This window comes from Callospermophilus lateralis, chromosome 5 (genome assembly GCF_048772815.1).
Source record: "Callospermophilus lateralis isolate mCalLat2 chromosome 5, mCalLat2.hap1, whole genome shotgun sequence".
Classification (NCBI taxonomy): domain Eukaryota; kingdom Metazoa; phylum Chordata; class Mammalia; order Rodentia; family Sciuridae; genus Callospermophilus; species Callospermophilus lateralis.
Window position 1 is genome coordinate 83,892,356 of NC_135309.1, and position 20,016 is coordinate 83,912,371.

Sequence of the window (20,016 nt, forward strand, 5' to 3'; positions counted from 1 at the left end):
TATATAACTTCTTTTAGAAAACCTGTTCTTAGAAGAAAATGAAAAATTACTACATTAAGTTTCTCATCTGTCTTATAGTAAAGAATTATATGTTTATATATTTAAAGTCAGTACTTTATTACCCCTAGATTAAACATAAATTATAAAACAAAATTAACTCATCAGTAAGAAATTAAATTATTACAGTAATATATTTTTAAAAAATACTAATATATGTCATCCATTTTCTCTCAGGTATCAGTACAGCACCTCTGGTACTAAAAAACCAAGAGGAATTAGGATAAAAAGTGAAGTATGAGGTTTTAGAGAAGGATAGAGGTGAAGGGTTAGAAAAATGTGTAGGGGTACAGTGTGCTGCCTTAGTCTCATGGTTGGGAAGGTCTGCTTGCCATGTTGAAAAAATAATTATGATTTTTGTCAATACTGTGGAGGTCAGCTGTCTTAGAATCTGCCTGTTTCACGGAAGCCAAGATGGTAAGTTTTTAGATAATTTCTGCTGTTTTTTTTCTAAAACACAAACAGTATTTTCAACAAATCCTCTTTTTCAACAGTACAGAGATCTTACAATTTAAGATTAGATTCTGTTCCTTAACTATTTGTGTAAAACTATTTGTGTAAAACTCAAAAGTGTATTTTTGATATAAAACAGTTTTGTTTGTTAGTTAGGTTCACAAGCTGGTCCACAGGAGATTGTTTAACTGATGATATGTGCAGCTATAGTGCTAATTAGTTTTTTAGTTATGTACACATATTCATTTCAACACTATTTTCTGAGGAAAACTATATTTACTATGTTTAATCTTAGTGCTGACAATCTATGGACCTTCCCACCATATGGGACTCTCTCAGGAAAGGCTCTAGAGGGTATTTCATAGGCTTAAACACACAACTACTTCTAGACTTTGTTGCCAGATGGACAACTAATGTATTTGGAAAAGAAAATATATCAGGATAGTCAGTAGAGTCATGATGTTAAATAGAGAATACAGGAGAAAGTACATACAATTCAGCAAGACACAATAAAAAAGCCAACAAGCCAAAGAGAGCTCTATTTAATATTTATACTCTCACAGACACAAGAGTGAGAATCCAGAATGCAGCTGGAATGTGGCTAAATGCAGCAGAAGGGATAACAAGCCCTGGAGCTGGTTGCCTTGGGAACAGGGCCCATGCCTCATGTTAATGATTCTATAATGAGAAAAGGGGCATTTAAACACAGTGCATAATACTCATGGGTAGGGCCAAAAGGTATCTGGGAGTACTTAACCAAGTCCACCAGTGGACTTGGGGTTTGTGGTTTTAGGGGTTTGTGCTGTGGACTACAATGACTTCATGAAGTGGCAAGTGTGGATTATACATAAAGCTTGGCATTTGCCTGAGTGTATGAGAACTTCCCTGGCACTGCAGAACCTATAGACTCTCCCAATGCCTGGCTCATAGTAACATAAATAAACACCAGTCCCTATTCTTTCTAATAGTGTTGCTTGGAATGAGTGGCATTTCTGATAGGGGCAGGAGCTGGCAGATAAGGCAATGCACTGAAAAGCAAAACAACTCTATAATGTCAGCTTAAGAGAAAGCACCGTTGGATACACGTTTGCATAAGAGAAATAACTTAAAAGTCATTCCTTCAGTAATTCCAAATTAAAGGAATGGAAGACAGCTGTCCCTAGTGGGCAGAGGGTGTGAGAAAACCTTCATTTAATTACGTGGATAACAGTAAATCTACTTAAGCAATATATTACTAAAAATTATGTTCAGCCTGATAATTTAAAAACTTACCTCTAAAAGCACTTATATCTCCATAGTGTACCTGTAGTACAAAGTATTTGCTTCCAGTCTCTCCTCCAACTCTGAAACCAACACCTAAAAATTTACAAAAGATAAATTAATATTTTAGAAACTGAAGTCTACAATAGAGCTAATAATCTTGCTGTGCTGATCTATAATATCCAAAGGGAAATAAAATAGCATATAACATATGAAATTATGTTACACAGAAACAAAAATAAACTAGGCATTTCTAATTTCTAATATGTCATTTCTTTTCAAAGCTTTGGTGGAATTCCATTCATAGTTTTCACTTCAACACCAGAGTAATCACTGTTACTTTAACCACACAATTCAATCACTCTGAAAGAAACAGAACAAAACAAAAGAAAAAACACCTCACTTTGTCCCTGCTGATTCTTTAAAAGACATACATAAACTATTCTTTCATATTGCTTTATATATGGACACACACATATATTCATTTTATTTTCTAATTAGTAAAGGGAAAAGACTTCTTAAGAGCATACAGGGGAATTACTTTTCTTCCCATATAAAAACAGGTATCTACAAACATGTCATTGAGGAAGCCAGTTACTAACTATATTAAAAAGTCCAGTATGTCATGGAATTTTTGGAATCTAAAGAGTTCTATAATAGTGTTACTGTTAAGAGACAGAGTTTATTATTGAGATTTTTTTTTTTGAGAGAGAGAGACAGAGAGAGAGAGAGAGAATTTTAATATTTATTTTTTTAGTTTTCGGTGGACACAACATCTTTGTTTGTATGTGGTGCTGAGGATTGGACCTGGGCTGCACACATGCCAGGCGAGCGCGCAACCATTTGAGCCACATCTCTAGCCCCAACTATTGAGATTTTTTAAAAAAGTTTTACAGACATAGAAAATAAAATTTTCCATCTGCTCTTAAAAGGCTGACAAATCTGTGACAGATTTTCAATACTCTATTAGTGTTTAAACTTGTTTGGTGGTAGCCACATGATAAACTGTAGACAGAATCCTGAGGCTCACTTGAAGTAATGCAAAACAGACATCAATTAGTGATGCTGGCATGAGTAGGGGAGGCAAGAGAGAATCACAAGACCATCCCCCAAATCATGGTAGACCTATTCTGTAAAAGAAGCACACTATCCCTTTAATATCAAGAAACATCCAGGTAATAAAAGAGAGTCTGGTAATTCAGTCACACACTGGAAGCTATCAACAGTTTAGAGGTTAAGTTAGAAAGCCAGCTGAGGTTTGGCATCACATTAAATATCTAGGTTCCAGGACTATATATAAAAAAAAAATCTGTTTGCTGAAACAGCAATTTATTTAATTCCTAGCTCTCTTGGCTCATGAAATGTTCCTGCTGTCAAGAGCGAGGCCAAAGGTGGCTTGAGGTATACTTGGCTATTTTTTAATTCAATCTAAACTGTTGCAAGGCCAAATTACTTACCAATGAGAAGTAGAGAAAAAGTAACTACCTAAATGAAACCTTTTCAATACAAAGTAACTGATGCAAAAAACTTTTAGTGTTATATTGCAACATAGAATATTATCAACAACTATTGGAAAGGATCATGTAAAAAGGACTTCAGAAACAGAATAAAGAGCAAACAGGACACTCTTCAAGAAGTCTCCAAAGTACCTTTGGGAAGCCTTGTAGGAGGAGCATTTCTTGCCCAGGCATACAGAATATTGGCTTTATCTGTGCAGGTTCCTTCATCACAAAACCTGAAGAAAAAGATGAATAGCTATAATGAATATTCAAGTAGTAAAATGTATACATACTCCACATCAGGGAAAGTATTTGAAAGCAAAATACATCATGTATCATTACTATAATCTTATCAGCTTTAAAAGATCCTGAAAAAATTCTATGTAAAAAAAGCACCTACAAAAGGGAAGGATTTTTGTTGTTGTTGTTGTTGTTGGTTTGTTTGTTGTCTAATAATCCTGTGCAGCAGATGCACAATTTATACTTGGATATGTTCATATGTGGAATGTGTTCTATCTAATCAGGGAGAAAAACAATCATTACATAGAGAGACTGCATAAGCCAACATTAATGCAATGGAAATCTGGAAGTGGACCAAAAGAAATGTCATACACATTTCCCCCACGGGGATCAGTTTGCAGTCAGTAAATCTTTGGTGACAGCAACAAATAATTCCTTGTGTCATTAAGCGAGCAATACAAGTGTACTCCACTTAAAGGGTTCTCGATTTTGAAAATATGATTTTTAAAAGTTTATGAATGTTATGCAAGTCATTTAATTTTATGGAACCTTATTTTTTGTTTGTTTTGTAAAGCATGGAAAATTATACTTACCTCACAGTGTAATTCTATAAATCAAATGAGATGTAAGTGAAAGTACCTTATAAACCTTGAAGCTTTATACCAGGGTAAAGCATTATTTAACAGATGTTCACTTTATCTAAAGATTAACTATTGAGGACAAAGTTGCATGGTGGGAAGACCACTTACACAGAAGAACATACCTGGAATTCCACTCCAAGTCCACCCCTAATAGCTATGACTCTTGGGTGTGGAAGAGGCCCTGAAGTCCAATTCCTGCATGGAAACCTCTCTGATAGGGATGTTTTGGTAAAGTGTGTAAGGGATCCAGTACAGCTATTAGATATCTGGTAGATTCAATTTCACAAATGATTAGTTGCTGACTCAAACTCATGCAATATTTTTCTAATGACACTAGAGCTCATTGTCCCGTTATAGATGTGAATTTGTTCAAAATGTTGGTAGACTACATTTTCATGCTGGTTTTACATGTTTATGTTTTGGAAAATTGGGGCAAAATAAAGTCAGAAGCAGGAAATTATGTAGATCTGAAAGCTCTGAAGACTCTCAAGGACAAGTACAAACACAGTCTATTGGGCAGGAATTGGTTTACATAGGAAGAATCGTGTGCTGCCCATGTCCTGGGAGGGAAGTGAAGGCAGAGTGTATTGGCTTTCCAAACAGGCTAAAACAGATGCTAGAAAACTGGGCAACACTTGGAACACAAGTATGGAAACCACATTACAAAGTTCCTTCAAATTCAGAGACAGGGTCTCCTACCATGTTTATAGATAGAAATGGGGCTGGAAGATAGGCAGTCAAGTAGACAACAATGGATTCGGTCTGACTTAAGAGGTGAGGGACTCAGAGCCATGAGGTCTCAATAAGGTTATGCATAGCCAATGCTCTTGGTTCTATAAATCAGCTACAGAAAGAGATTGTGTAATGTGCAATGTAAAACATATCAAACAGCAGTTTCTTACTGTTCACTGTCAAGTGCAATATACTTATTATGAAGGATCATTACCATGTGAGAATTGTGCTTTGGAACGAATGTCTATGACATCCTCATGCCAACTGTGTTAAAAGACTGAGAGTGTTGGACAGTACCCAAAAGCAAAATTTTTCTTCTTGGCCCCATGCTATAATAGTACAAGAAATGAGATTGTCAGATATGATGAACTTTGTATCTTTCTCCTGTGAGCTACTAAAATTTAAAGATCTGGGTGGCAATTTTCAGAGCTTTCAACAAAGATCATAAATATACAAGTATCTAACATCAAAGTGATGACAGACTTATGTTAAACAAGATAATTGTTTCCTCTGATATGGAAGTTGATTTTTCACTGTACTACTAGAATGAACCAGATTGAAATATAATAGAGAAAACTGCTTTAGTAAATGTTTCTAAGCTATGTTTTTGATTATGTCATTTGCTGGCTCAAAATCTTTCAAATGTTTCCCCCAAATAATGTCAAAACAAAATTCAAGCATTGAAGCCTAACACATAAGGCTTTTTATGATCTGGGACCTTGTTATGTCTCCAGACAGAATCCCCTGATTCATGCCAAGTTGCTGCCGGTTTCTAATCTCTGTCTTCTCTGCTGTTCCCTTTTGCCTGGAATATCCAATTCTAGTTCTCTGCCTAAAAAACTTGCACTCACCTTCTTCAAGATTTGGCTCTAGTTTTGCTCCTTAGAAAATCATTCTCAGACCCCACCCCTCCACTCTTGTTACCTGCAGCACTTGTCCTACCTATTAGCTTGCTTACCTATCTCTCCAGCCAGGCTGTGAGTTCTCTGAGGGCTGGAGCCATGCCTCCATCCTACACTCCCAGCACCTGCAATCCTGCCTTGCATTTAGCAAATCTTCAGCAAAGGTATGGTGAAATTTGCTTCTGTTAGTTTTTAACTTTTCGTGCACAGGCACTTAAAGAACTGAACTTACTGAAATTGTACTGCACTGTCAGATACAAAAATAATTTTTTAAAAAACATTTAAAGCACAGTCACCAGTATATTTGAATTATTATTTTCCTGGTATTTTGCACAAAGCAGCTTATATTCACTCTCATATGAACACAGCAAAGAGGGTGCGGGTACTTTAAAACTAAATAAGCTCAGAGAGTTCAAGTAACTTCAAAGGTTACACAGCCAAATGGCAATTCATAGCTCTGGCTGTCATACTCCCTTCTGGCTCAATTCATGACATTGACTTACAGGCAGAGGATATTATATAAGGATAAGCTTTGATTAGTAATATATCTAAACTAAGTTGCAATTTGTGTTTGCAATTAATTCTAAAATCAAATATTTGAAGACATAAGTTGCACTGATTTATTCACAAAGAAACAGTGATTTCTTATTTTATTCTTTTTTTTTCTGATAAAGAAGGACACCACAAGCAAATGTTAGCTTCATTTAAAAAATTCTGAATTTTAATTTTTAGATTCATTAAACTGAAGATGGAGTAAAGAATGATTCACTGGAGGATAGTGGGATATTGAAACCAATTCTAAAACTAAATGAATGAGAGGATTAAATAAAGGGGAAAACAAGAGGCTAAAAGAAATGGATTCTACAACTGATAACCACCCAGCAGCAGAGAACAAAGAGCAATTGGATAAAATACTGGGCCTCTTCATTTAATATTTCCATTTTCCATTTTAAATGAAAATGGCATCAGATTTTCTTCACACAAAACTGTCAAAGGAGACAGTATTGAGTATTTTGATTTTTAAAAAATTCTACAAAAAGAGAGGTGATTGTTACTATTCTTATTAGTAAGAAAAAGCTTTTTTAAGAACTTCTTTTGACTATTTTTATTGGTGCATTGTAAATTATACATAATAGTGGGATTTGTTGTTATATATCCATATGTGCACACAATATAACAAGATAATTCAGTAGATATCTATCAGTAAGAAAGTTTTAAGGCCAGGAGGCAATGTAACCTTTGATCAAGGGCTCTTGTAATTTCAGGTCCCATCAACCAGATTTCTTATTCTTATCATTCTAGTACCTTCTCCTAAAGGCTCCTCTAGATTAAGCCAATTAAATTGTGAAAAGGTTCACACAATTTCCCTGTGGTTTCTTAGTATTCATAGTAAAAATGACAAGAATTAACATTTGAAAATAAGACAATTCTGAATTCTTGGACCTTTCCTATAGAACCCTTTCACCTCTAATCCATGGGGAAACCATTTGTATAGCATGAATATTTTCTGACTGTGTCAAGTACTAAAAAGTGCTAGCCTGTCATTTTGAATTATCCAAATAAAGCATGACTGTCAGTTAAAGTACTCTCTGGTTGTATCTGTTAAAGTCTATTTAAAATCCAAGGTCACTCAGGGACAATCAAAATGGATAACTCACTGCTTCTTTTAGCCAAATAAACAAGTGAATAAAATTGTCATACCCTCAAGTTAAGTTTATATGGCCTCAAATTCCAATTTTAGGTATCTAACAGAACCACAACCAGGAAAATTACCCTCAAGTTAGAAAGTTTCTTTGAAAAACACAACATTATATCAATGGCACAAATATAATGCCCTACCCAAATTATATTTGGCATATGTCAGGTATCCAAATATCACTGACTGCTATATAAACCCACAGAATATTTTCCCCAATTCAGATAATACCATACACACTTCAAGGCAATGGGTCTGCATTAGCCAAGTAATGAGAGGATACCTCATTAGAAAGTTAAATAAGAACTGTGATTAAGAAGTACCAGCCTGATAAACAGCACTGCAGGAACTACCCCCTACTCTCCCTCTCCCCAATGAGATTAGAGAGGCAAGAAAAATCCCTAAGAGCAGAGGCTATAAGACAAGTATTCTCAGTGCCTGCCAAAGTGCTTGGCACATAGGAGCTGGTTAATACACACTATAACTATTAGAGACTGAGCTAATTGTCACAGTTATCACTTCTTTGTGCCTGGCACTTCACCAAGTACATTACTTTATACCACCTGATTTATTCTTCATTATGGTCCAATAAGGCAGAATTGAACCCATTTTATAAGTGAGGAAATCAACCAATATAAGTTAAACCATTCAGCTAATGTTTATTACAACTACCAAGAAACAGGGCTGAGATCTGAACCCAAGATATTCTGATTTCAAAGTCCTGGTTCTGTGCTAAATACATGACTGTACTGTGATATTGCTACTCTTTTTAACTCCGAGGAAAGAAGAACTTAACACAGATGCTTGTCTATTGAGGAAAGAAGAACACCCAAAATTATGGTTTGTTTCTATTGAAACTGTCAAAATGGTAACAACGATGACATTCTATTTTATTAAAGTTGACATTAATCTACTAAGAATTGGTTAGTTGCTAAGGAGTTCCTATTAACTCCTCTAATCCAAACACCTAATAATTTTTAGCTAAGAAACATAATCATTGATGACTAGAAGTCAGAAGCAGATACCAGCTTTATTTTAATGAACTGATCCATTGTTACTATTCCAGTCGGAAATATAATGTAACTTACAATAATAAGGTGGAATAAGGAAATGGACCACTTCATTTTAGCTGAGTAGAAATTTATGTCCAAACTTTGCTACTGCACTCAAAGATACATTTTTATAGTGTATACAACAAAAGATGGTACAGTTTTGGAGACTGTGTTATTTTTATTTATTCTGAGAAGGACATTACCTATGTTTAACTTTGGAAGTTTCAAATGGCAGAAGAAACAATGAGCACTGCAGAAGGTACTGTGTATCTTGACACAGAGTGTATGGATGACAGTAGCTGAGAGATCTGGAAAGGGAGTATAAAGGCAGCATATGCAAATACCTTTCTCCCTTCTCAACCAATGAATCATTACCATCATGAAGGAGGCAATGGAGTCATAGACTTATCTAGAAAATAAAATCACTAAGGAGGAAGAAAAAAGTCATTTAAATGAGTAACCAAGCAGGGTGTCTCATATACAGGCTTTTTTTCCTACATATATTTATATGTTTCAGCTACTTTTCTCTTTCTCCTCATCAGCATCTGTAACCCTGTGGAGATAGTGGCATTTAAAAAGACACAGCAGGTGGTTAATAAATAGAAGCAGTTGAAAGGGATTTAAGCTAAAGCTTCCTAGGATGGTAAAGCACTACTGCTTTAGCTTGAGACTGATTCCAAGTTGGAACAGCTGGAAATGGCCTCATTTAACCAGCTGGGACTCTTCTTTTAAAAAAACATCAAACAACCTGTAGAAGCCATCTTTGATTTGTAAAGATTAGTTGGTCAAAGTGTCATTAGAAATAGTTTTTAAATCAAATATTAATTACAAGAACTAAAAATAATTTTAGCTATGCACAGACGATCATACCCAAGTACAATGCTAGACACATAAGAAGCCCACTCACTTTAATCACTAAAATATATATATATATATTTCCTTTTGAGTAGATATCACTCTGTGTTTTTGGTTTTGGTTTCCTTCTTTTTTTTTTTTTTCCCCATGAAATGATTCACACTTTTACTCTCCCAAAATCCTGTGGATATGTCAGTCCTTGTTTTTCATTTTTAACTGATACAAAAAACATCAAAGTTGTACATGTTATGGGATATATGGAATGTTCAATATTATTCAATACTACACTATACAATATGCATTGTATAATGTTTAAATCAAGTTAAGTATATTTATTTCTCAGATGTTTATCATTTCTTTGTGGTAAAAACTTTCAAAATGCTTTCTTCTACCTTTTTGGAATATATAGTACATAAATTATCTGTAGTCACTATATTGTGAAACAGTATCTAGGTTTCCCCATATTTAGAACACACAATCTTGAGGTTTGACAATGTTGCTTTAAGCTCTACATCCTGTGCTCACCAGAAAATGCACAAGCCTTTGATCATACATTTAGAAAAAAAAAAGCACTCAAAGTTACCCCAGATGCCAAACTAATTTATATGAACAAAAATCATAATTTTCAAAACTTGAAACTCTCAGAGGCTAACCATTCATCATTTAAAAAAAGAGCAAAAACAAAATAAAGTACTCAAAGAACAGAGAAATGCAATATTTTAATTTCCAAGATCTACTAAAAAATTTCTATTTTCTAGTGGTGATCAGTATAAATTCTTACATTTAAATTGCCCAGTTTTCGGGCTGGGGATGTGGCTCAAGCGATAGTGCACTCGCCTGGCATGCATGAGGCCCAGGTTCGATCCTCAGCACCACATACAGACAAAGATGTTGTATCCGCCAAAAACTAAAAAATAAATATTAAAATTCACTCTCTCTCTCTCTCCTCTCTCACTCTCTCTTTAAAAAAATAAAAATAAAATTGCCCAGTTTTCAGCACCTTCATTTCATTACCTTCCCTAAAAATCCCAAAAGAGGGGTTGGTGATATGACTCAAGGTACAACACTTGCCTAGTGTATGAAAGGCTCCGGGATCCAGTCTTGGGGTTCTCCCCAATGCACACAAGGAAGTACACACACACACACACACACACACACACACACACACACGCACAGCCCAAAGAGCTTCTGCTCATTCATGGCTCATATTCAGCCAACAAATCTGGGTAACTTAAAATTGCTATGTTTTGAATTAAGTCTGCAAGTACAAATAAAGTCCAGCACATCATGCTATCACTGTACTTGTTTCAGTTCTTGGTGCTGTTACTCTCCATGGGTCCCTACATGCCTCCTCCTTTAAAGCCTAAGAAAGAAGGTATTAGGCTTACACCTGACAGGTTCTGTTGCCTCCTTTACATGGGTCAGCAGAGCCGCTGCTTTTCAATCAGCTGGTCCTTATTTGCATCCTCCAGAGGTATGTTAATTTGGAATTGAGCATCAGGCCCACTCTAACTATAAAGGGACCACCCTACAGTATATTAAAAGGTTCACATCAATGTATGCAATTTAAATGCACATGCATATAATTAACTAGACACATTACCAGTGTGAGCTGCTAATTTGGAATGAGACACAAAAGACCAGAATGCATGTTGACGAAAAAAAAAAAGAACTTTAAAATTAAAATGACTTCATAATGAAAACTGCTTCATGCTGTGTCTACTATTTTCATGTAAACTTAATACTGTAAATATATTTTAATGAACAGTAGAAAGAGGCAATTACAAAGAGCAAAGGAGGGCAGCACAACAGTGAAACATCATCAGAATAGCTCTTTACCTTCATATTAAAAGTGCTGCCTGAAGACACAGGATGAATTATAACTTCATAATTTCAGGCAAAAATGTTTTCTATATTAAAGACATACCTATTTTCCAATCTGCTGGCAATGAAAACAAAATACTCAAGTGAAAAAGCACTGGGGAGTGGGGAGGGGATATCCTAAGAAATACAGAAGAGAGAAAATCCAAGTTTGACATTTTCATTTTGGTGTTAAAATATCTTATTAGTATGTTCTTCTTTTGTTAAAATAGCTTTGTATTCCCCAAAGATTTCTCTGAAGTGGGAAAGAATTCTTGACATATTTAAGCATCAAAAGTCATTCTAAGTACCATAGCCCAAATATATGTGAAGGTTTGGGAGTCTTCATTTAAATGCTGTCTATCTCCTGGAACAACTGAAGAAAAGATTTGCCACTGTAAAAGGAGCATGATAAATTTCATGACTCAAGAATTTAAGGGAAAGAATACAAGACACTTGACACCGATAGATTTTTGTTAATCAGTATTATAATTCAGGTGAGAGAAAAGGAGGCCAAACTATAGGAAAATACCTGAGTGTTACAGGGCTGAGCTTGTGAGGCATTGAGGGTAGAGGTGAAGATGTTCTGGTGAAGCAACCTAAAAGTTCAGCTCATTAAATATACTGTGAGCTCTTATTCTTTAAGTGGGGGATAGATTTTATCAAATATTGAGGGATAACTGAGGGATAAACATTGTATACCATCTTTATTTTTTTTTAAAGAGAGAGAGAGAGAGAGAGAGAGAGAGAGAGAGAGAGAGAAAGAATGAAAGAGAGAATTTTTTTAATATTTATTTTTTAGTTTTTGGTAGACACAACATCTTTATTTTATTTCTATGTGGTGCTGAGGATCGAACCCAGCGTCCTGCGCATGCCAGGCAAGCGCGCTACCGCTTGAGCCACATCCCCAGCCCGTATACCATCTTTAAATGGAAAATAAGACTTAATTATAAAGTCAGAGTCTCCAGAACAGTTTTACTTAGTGCAGTTTTGGTGCAATTTTACTTATCCTACTTTGCATATTGAACAGATCCCACATCTACTTTGGAATGTTAAATGAAGGCTCTGGGCTTGGTTTAAAGAAGATGAATAACAGCATCAATTATTGTCCTTGCTTTATGGTTATAAGGCCAATTATTACAAATCTATAGATTAAATGGTAGTATGGGATAGCAGGCAGATACTGTACATCCTTTTTAAATTGATATGGCTGTAGTGTTATCAAGAATTCTAATTACTCAATGATGCAACTGACTGTAAAACTCAGTGTTCTGCTTGCTTGAGGTGAGCAACCACTGCTGGTAATAACTCTTCTATATCTGACTCAGCATTAGTATGCAGTGTATACCCAGAGAATTATGGAATTTTAGAATAGAGTTTTATAAGTCATCTAGCATAAAGCTTTTGCTAAAATGAAGAAACCGACTCTGATACAAATGGGCTAAATATTCTACCCAGGATATGCAGCCAGTTAGTTCACTGCTCTCTCATTCTTCCCTGTTGCCTTTCAAGTTGTAGTTTTAGCAAAATCATATATAGCAAATACATTAACAATTTCTGTTTTCACTTTCATATATATTTTCTTTGATTCTTCTCTTTCTTTATATCTTTGATATTTAGAAGTCTTTTGGTCAATATATTTTATAGACATAATTCCAAAATAGTATATTTAACTATACTAATAAATATTTTTAAAGTATCAAAATAATGTTCTTGTTTTGATATTCCTTTAACATGAAAACAATGAATTAGACCAAATTTAATGTATTTTTTCTCAACAATTAATTAGATCCATAATAGCATTTCAATGGAGATGAAGCTAAAAGAGATTTTAAAAGCTTACACCCCTTCCAGCAATTTTCAATAATTCTAATCCAAAGGTAAATATTGCTAATTTCAGAAGAATATTTTTAAAGCATGAAGCCAAAGGATATGATTTTCTGAATATGATTCAGAAAAGACTGTCACAGAATAATCTTTTAATCCTAGAATTTTATTTACAAAAATTTACTGAAGAGCAAAGACTGGAATGTTGATATCAAAGGATATTAACTGTGATTTGCAGAGTCCAATTTTACATAAACCGAGTTACATGAGTTTGGATCCTATGTGATATGCCCCTTTCATCAAATAACTTAAGCCTATTAACAAATGCTTTGATGATACTTGGTCCATAGAGATTTCCACTAATTACCCTGTATTTTTAATAGTTTCAAATACATATTCCAATTGTTTGTTATAAAAATGACTAGAAAGCTGTTGCTGCAGGTCTTGCAGCAGACGAATGAATATTAGGATGCACAGTGAAAGGTCTATCAGTCTACATGATTATGCAGAGACAGGACATCAAAACTGATCCCTTCTCAGTGCAAGGCAAAGTACTCCCGTCATTCTGGACTGTTAAATATGTAACAGTGATTCTGAATATCAGGAAAAAAAATATGAGGTTTAAGAACATTGTCTTTTTTTCAGAGTTCACTGATATTCAAGGAAAAAAAAAGAAAAGAAGAAAAGAAAGAAAGGGAAGATCTCAAGCCATAATTATGGTGTAAACTTCTGGGTGTAAAATGATATCTAATCTAAAATCTCCCATGGTATCTACTACCATTCTGGCCCTTGGCATGCATCCAATAGAGGTTTACTAATTGTTCATGACATACAATTTAAACTCACCAGAGTGATTAAAATAATTTCTAAAACTGCAATAATTATTTGAATAAACAAGAGTCAATGTGATAAAATGGAAATAATTTTGGATTTGGAACCAAAAAAAATTAAGGTTCAGTCCTTGTCTGTAACAACCAGCTAGCTGTGTTACGCTGAGCAAGTTACTAAATTTCTCAGAGCTTGAGCCTTATTCTCTGTAAAGTTAGGATAATAATACATGCTTTGCAGAGATGTTAGGATGAAATGGTATGTCAAATCACCTTGCAGTGTCAGGGTCAAAAGAGAACTGAATGAACAGAATTACCATGTTCTTTGGGTGAAATCATGAACTTTAAAACAACTAACATCATAGTATCAATATTATAAAATTTTAGGCTTTCTTCTCAAGCCTTCTGCATCTGCACATATATATAACAATAGAAAATTATTTATTAAGTCAGTGACAAAGACTAATACATATGCTCCATAGCGAGCTCAGTAACTGTTATAAACCATAATAGCCACATAATGCCAATGAACAATGTTTTTTTGTGAAAAAAAATTCTACCTATTAATTAGTTGTAAAATACTTGCACAAATATGCTTGGTACTTATAAAATCCACACATTTTCTACCTTTCTGTATTGTGAGTGCAATATCCTTACCAGTAACTTCCAGTGGAGGAAGGCATGTTACATCCAAAAAGTAACATATGATGGACAGTATCCATGCTGGCCCGAGGTTTGAAGTCAACTGTTATTTAAAAAAAAATACATGAATGTGAATACAAGTTGTACTTCTACACACAATATCACAAGAGACTATGTCTTGGAACACTGAATACCTGTATAATAACGATGGTTCTATGTTCTAATGATAGAATACCCTGGTTCTATAAATTATCTTTTTCTTTAAGATAAGCTTGACTTTTTTATTCAGTAGGATAGTACACTCTGATACAGTAAAAAGAGAAAACAATAATCAATAGATTAAATACTACACGTACACATACTTCTTAATGGAAGACCCCCTTTAAAGTAGTGAAAGTATTATTTGGGTATAAAATGAAAGCTATAGCCTATAGAAATCCATACTACATTTCTCTCCAGGTTTCAGCAGAGTGCTAAGGACCAGAGCACACTCCACAGCAGTTCAGTAAAATGGAAATCACAGTGAGCAGTCAAAGCATGAGCAAAAACACTTATAACATAAGTTTATTACCTCAAAATGACAACAGTAGTCACTGGGATGTATGTGGAAATATGATTTACCAGGAAAGAAAAATAGAAGTTGAAAATATATCTACACAAACACATAGAAAATGTGAAATTAAGTCCTAGGTGAGTTCAGGGCACTTGTTAAAAGGATATTGAAACTTACACAGTGACATTTCTCTTTTTCTCCTGATAATAGTGGTTGTAAGATAAGCTTTATAAGCAAAAACTAGTGCAGAAGTAAAACAGAGAAATATTTCAAAAATTATGTTATTATATAGGTCAGTACCCCTACCCACTCCTGGTAGGGGTTTAGCACGATCCCTTTTTGTTCTGATATAAAATGCTACCAGCATGTGGTAGAAGTTTATGAGTTGCCTTTACTTATAAAAATGCTAGTGTGATATCCAGAATATACAAAGAACTAAAAAAACTTAACACCAAAAGACAACTAACCAACAAATCGTCAAAATAACTAACAGAAATCTCTGAATGAAAAAAAAGCAAAGACCAATAAAGACATGGAAAAAATATGTTCAATATCTCTAGCAATCAGTGAAATGCTAATGAAAACTACACTAAAATTTCATCTTACTCCAGTCAGATGGCAATGATCAAGAATACAAATAACAATAATTAAAGGAACACTTTGTCAGTGGGACTGCAAAGTAGTACAACCACTCTGGAAAGCAATTTGGAGGATCCTCAAAAACTGAGTGATGGAACCACCATATGACCCAGCTATCCCACTTCTGGGTACTTTCCTCAAAGATCTAAAATCAGCATACTACAGTGCCACAGCCACATCAATGTTTATATTAGCACAATTCAAAATAGCTAAATTATGAAATTAACCCAGACATGTGCCAGTCAATAGATGAGTGGATTAAAAATTGTTGTATGTATACACAGTGGAGTTCTACTCAGCCATTAAAAGAATGAAATTATGGCACTTGCCAGTAAATGGATGAAACTGGAAAATATCATGCTAAGTGAAATTAGCCATACTCAGAAACTCAAAGGTTGAATGTTTTCTCATATGTGGAAGCTAAAGTAAAATAAAGGAAAGGGGGAGAAAAGGATAAGATTACATAAGGAACAAATACGAATTAATAGATGAGCGAAAGGAATGCTAGTGGAATAGAGGAAGGAGAAAGGGAGAGGGGGAGGAGGAAGAATGGGAGGGAAGAGTGGGGATCATGAACTGAAATCAATTTCCATGCATGTATGAGTTTGTCAGGATGAACCCAACTACTATGTATAACCATAAAGCTGTAACAATAAAAATAAAGTTCAGTTAAAAAAAAATGCTATTTTTTTTTTTTTTTTTGAGGTAAATGACCTCAAGACTCAAGTATGTACAAAACTGCGTCTATTAACTATTTTGGTCTGTTTCACATATCAAAATAGCTGTGTGGGCACCTGTATGGGTTGCTTTCATAATTTAGTAAAACATCATTTGTTGTTAAAATATGCAGCTGAGACATGAGTGTTTATCAAATAAAGAAGTGTTCTTTATCAAACTGTGGCCCCACCACTTGCAATGTGTGGCTATCAGAAAACAGAGGAGCCTTACTATGGGATACCTTGACTGACAACTTTCAGAGGAAATAAAAAGATGTGTATTGACTGCACTAAAAATAAGAACTTAAAGTCTAAAAACCAAAATTTGAGGTTTTCATGCCACCATTAAAAAAATAACAGGAAAGAGAGAATGTTGGAAAATAGACACTATAACTTAAGCAATATCACAGAAAAAGTCTATCAACAAAAGAAGTGTTGTGGAGTGATATTGGCCATCATATCATTATATTGTGTGCACATAAAAATATGTAACAACAAATTCCACCATTATGTATAACTATAATGTGCCAATAAAAATTGTGGAAAATTTTTTAAAAATAATGTATAAAAAGAGAATATTGTTTTCTATCACCAAAGAATACAGTAGAACTAGGAAATTGAAGATACCTTAGAAGGAAAGAATCAACTGGAAATTGCAACACTTCACAACTCATAGAAAATCATATTGATACTAAACCGAAGTTTGTTAGCAAGAGAAACTGAAAGAAGAAAAAGGGATTCCACTTCACAGACCACTCTCAGCATTAGTGCAGGACTTCTTTCCTCACTTCCAGAATCCTCCCAGCAGAAGAAAAAATTAAAAAGCCCTAAGGCAGAAGGACCTGGAAGTTATTTATTATTTATTCACCTTAAATTTATTTTGGTAGATAACAGATTTGTAATTTTATATTCAATTTTGTCAAATTGCTTAATCACCCTATGGACATCCACTAACTTTTCATTTGACTGTATCTTTTCTTTCTTTTCTTCTCCTCTCCCCTCTCCTCCTCTCCCCTCCCTTTTCTTTTCCTCCCTTCCCTTCCCCTCTTCTCTTGTCTTTTCTTTCTCTCTTTTTGCATTGGTACCAGGGATTAAACTCAGAGTCACTTAACTGCTGAGCCACATTCTCAGCCACTTTTTAAAGTTTTGAGACAGGGTCTCACTAAGGCCTTAGGGCCTTGCTAGGTTGCTGAGGTTAGTCTCAAACTTGCAACTCTCCTGCTTCAGCTGCCTGAGTTACTGGGATTACAGGTGAATGCCACCATGCTTACATACTTTTTAAATATTATTGCTCCACTAACCTATGAGGGGTTGTCAAACAAGGGAAAGAGGCTGATTCCTCTGCTTTTTCATAACTCATGTAGATAATTACATGATCTCCAGCCCTGCGATTATCTTATTAGAGGTGGACAGATTTCCTATCATAGAATCATCCTTGGAATTTTGGTCACAAATTAACAGGGTCAAATGTAGTTTATTCCAAGATTAGACTGTTAGATGCAAAACAACATGGGTTTTAGGCATTAGCTACAAACTCAAGTGGAAATTCCAGCTGAGTTGGAATCCTATGTCTTCTTCAAGAAAGAGGTCAGAGAACTATCTATTTGGGAATCACTCAGGGATTAAACCCAGAATCTGTGAGGTTGGACAAACGCACTAAAGATGAATAAAACCAGAGGGAAGGCTCAGGGCAGAGCAATAGGGAAAGCCTTGAACTGTTGTGATTCATTTAGAAGACATCAATGACTTTTTTTTAATGTTCATTCTTTGTGCATGCTTCTTTGAAACAAGGCAAAATAACCTCTTTGGAAAAAGGGTGAGCCATGAGTAACTTTATAAAATTATTAATAAGCAAAATATTCAAGTAAGAATCTGTGGGAAGAGGAACAGATCATAAAGACAACAACATGCAATCTCTGAGGCTTTTTATTGGAAAGAAAAGAGTTTTCCTGGCCTTTTGTTTATTGAAAAAGATCTTCTGACTGTCCTCTGTGAAGTAAAAAGCAAATCTTAATTACTCAAAAAACAAATTCTCTAACCACATTTTTTTCTCATTCTGACATAATCTTTTAAGTATCATTTATTTGTTTCATATTGAACTCTTATTAACTATGTTTAATTCCCATGTCTAAAAAGAAAAAAAATAAACCTATGTCTTTAAGCAGCAATAAAAAAAAATTGTTCAGTTCCCTCTCTTGAAACTTTATTCAAACTGACTCAAAAATTCCTCCAGACACTCAAGAAATAATTTAATTGATAAATTGGTACAAGATGAAACATGCAACTTACCACCTTTGTTCATATCCTAAGCAAAAAGTTAATCAGTATTTATATAATTAAGCTTAATGTATAATTTATTGAAAATTGAAGTAAAATTACCTCCAGTAAAAAAAAAGGCATATTAAAAATAAGTATAAAACAAACAGAAGATGGCTTTATATAATGCAGTACTTAGATAATTCCATTAAAAGGCCTGCTGCCTGTGGTGGGAAGGGGCCAGGTGGAAGAAGATTAGTCTGACAGGTTCTCTTCCTGGATTTGCTCCACTCCTACTTACTACAGAAATAATAATAAGACCCCATTCCTTAAAAATAAGAATAAAGTCCACTGAGCACAAGACACACTTATGACTATGTAGGAGATTTCAACACAATGCAAAACAGTATAAAAAAAATTAAATCACATCTTAAAAGAGATTCCTTCTTTTTCTCCCATCAAATACCAAAATAAATAAATAAATAAATAAATAAAATAAAATAAAATAAAGGATTCAAAGGAAAGACAGCTAGAGAACAATAATGAAAACAACTGCATTTAAGTGTGCAATTCTGACAGGCAGAATAAACAAAGGCAGCTTTGGGATGGTGATAAACAGCTCAAAATGCAGCCTTGTGAGAATGTGAGGGAATATTATATCCCGTAAGATTAAAAGTGCCACCACCTTTTCCAACTCAATACAGAGATGACAGCTGCTTAACTGGAAATGGTACTTCAGTCTCAATGGGTGTCAGCAGTTCAGATCACCTGATGTGTTCCATCAGGGCAAATTCTATAGGTAAGTCCTGGGAACCAAATATCTTTCAAGGCCCCAAACTTCAGAAATAGTGACTTGGACAATAATTAAAGGAAATATGATGCACTGAAAGTGCAGAGGTTGGAGGATTTCTCTAAGGTAGCATCATCTGAAATGAAAGACTTGAAAGTATATGTATTGAGCAGAGAGATAACTAGGTATATTTTCTGGAGTTCTAAGCAAAATTTGTTCTAAGAATTTATTGCCTCTCTTAGCTAACATCAGACTACAACCAGGGCCATAAAATTCTCTAATAATGTGACTTAGGAGAGAGTTTCATTTAGCACTTGGCTTTCAATTTTTCTTATCCAAGGAGATATCCAGCTGTACATGTCAAATATCACTGTATCTGCCATTCTCAGGATATGCAAGGACTGTGACAAACGTACACAGCCCAGGACAGGAACCAGCAATGGTGGAGATACCCATGCACACATCGTCAATCCTAAATTACCAGTGGGCATGGCTTCAACACCCGTTTTAGTTAATGAT

At 34.7% G+C, this 20,016-nt stretch overlaps 1 protein-coding gene across 7 annotated transcripts in view; it reads right to left on the reverse strand.

Moving 5' to 3' along the window:
* Positions 1 to 20,016, reverse strand: part of Pam (peptidylglycine alpha-amidating monooxygenase) — a 289,187-nt gene that overhangs the window by 101,128 nt on the left and 168,043 nt on the right. For all 7 annotated transcript variants that reach the window (XM_076856972.2, XM_076856971.2, XM_076856970.2 and 4 more), the window contains 3 exons: positions 14,559 to 14,646; positions 3,420 to 3,505; positions 1,783 to 1,866 (listed from right to left, as the gene is read on the reverse strand). In XM_076856972.2, coding sequence (XP_076713087.2) covers positions 1,783 to 1,866; positions 3,420 to 3,505; positions 14,559 to 14,646 — 258 coding nt within the window. The remainder of the gene's footprint in view (positions 1 to 1,782; positions 1,867 to 3,419; positions 3,506 to 14,558; positions 14,647 to 20,016) is intronic.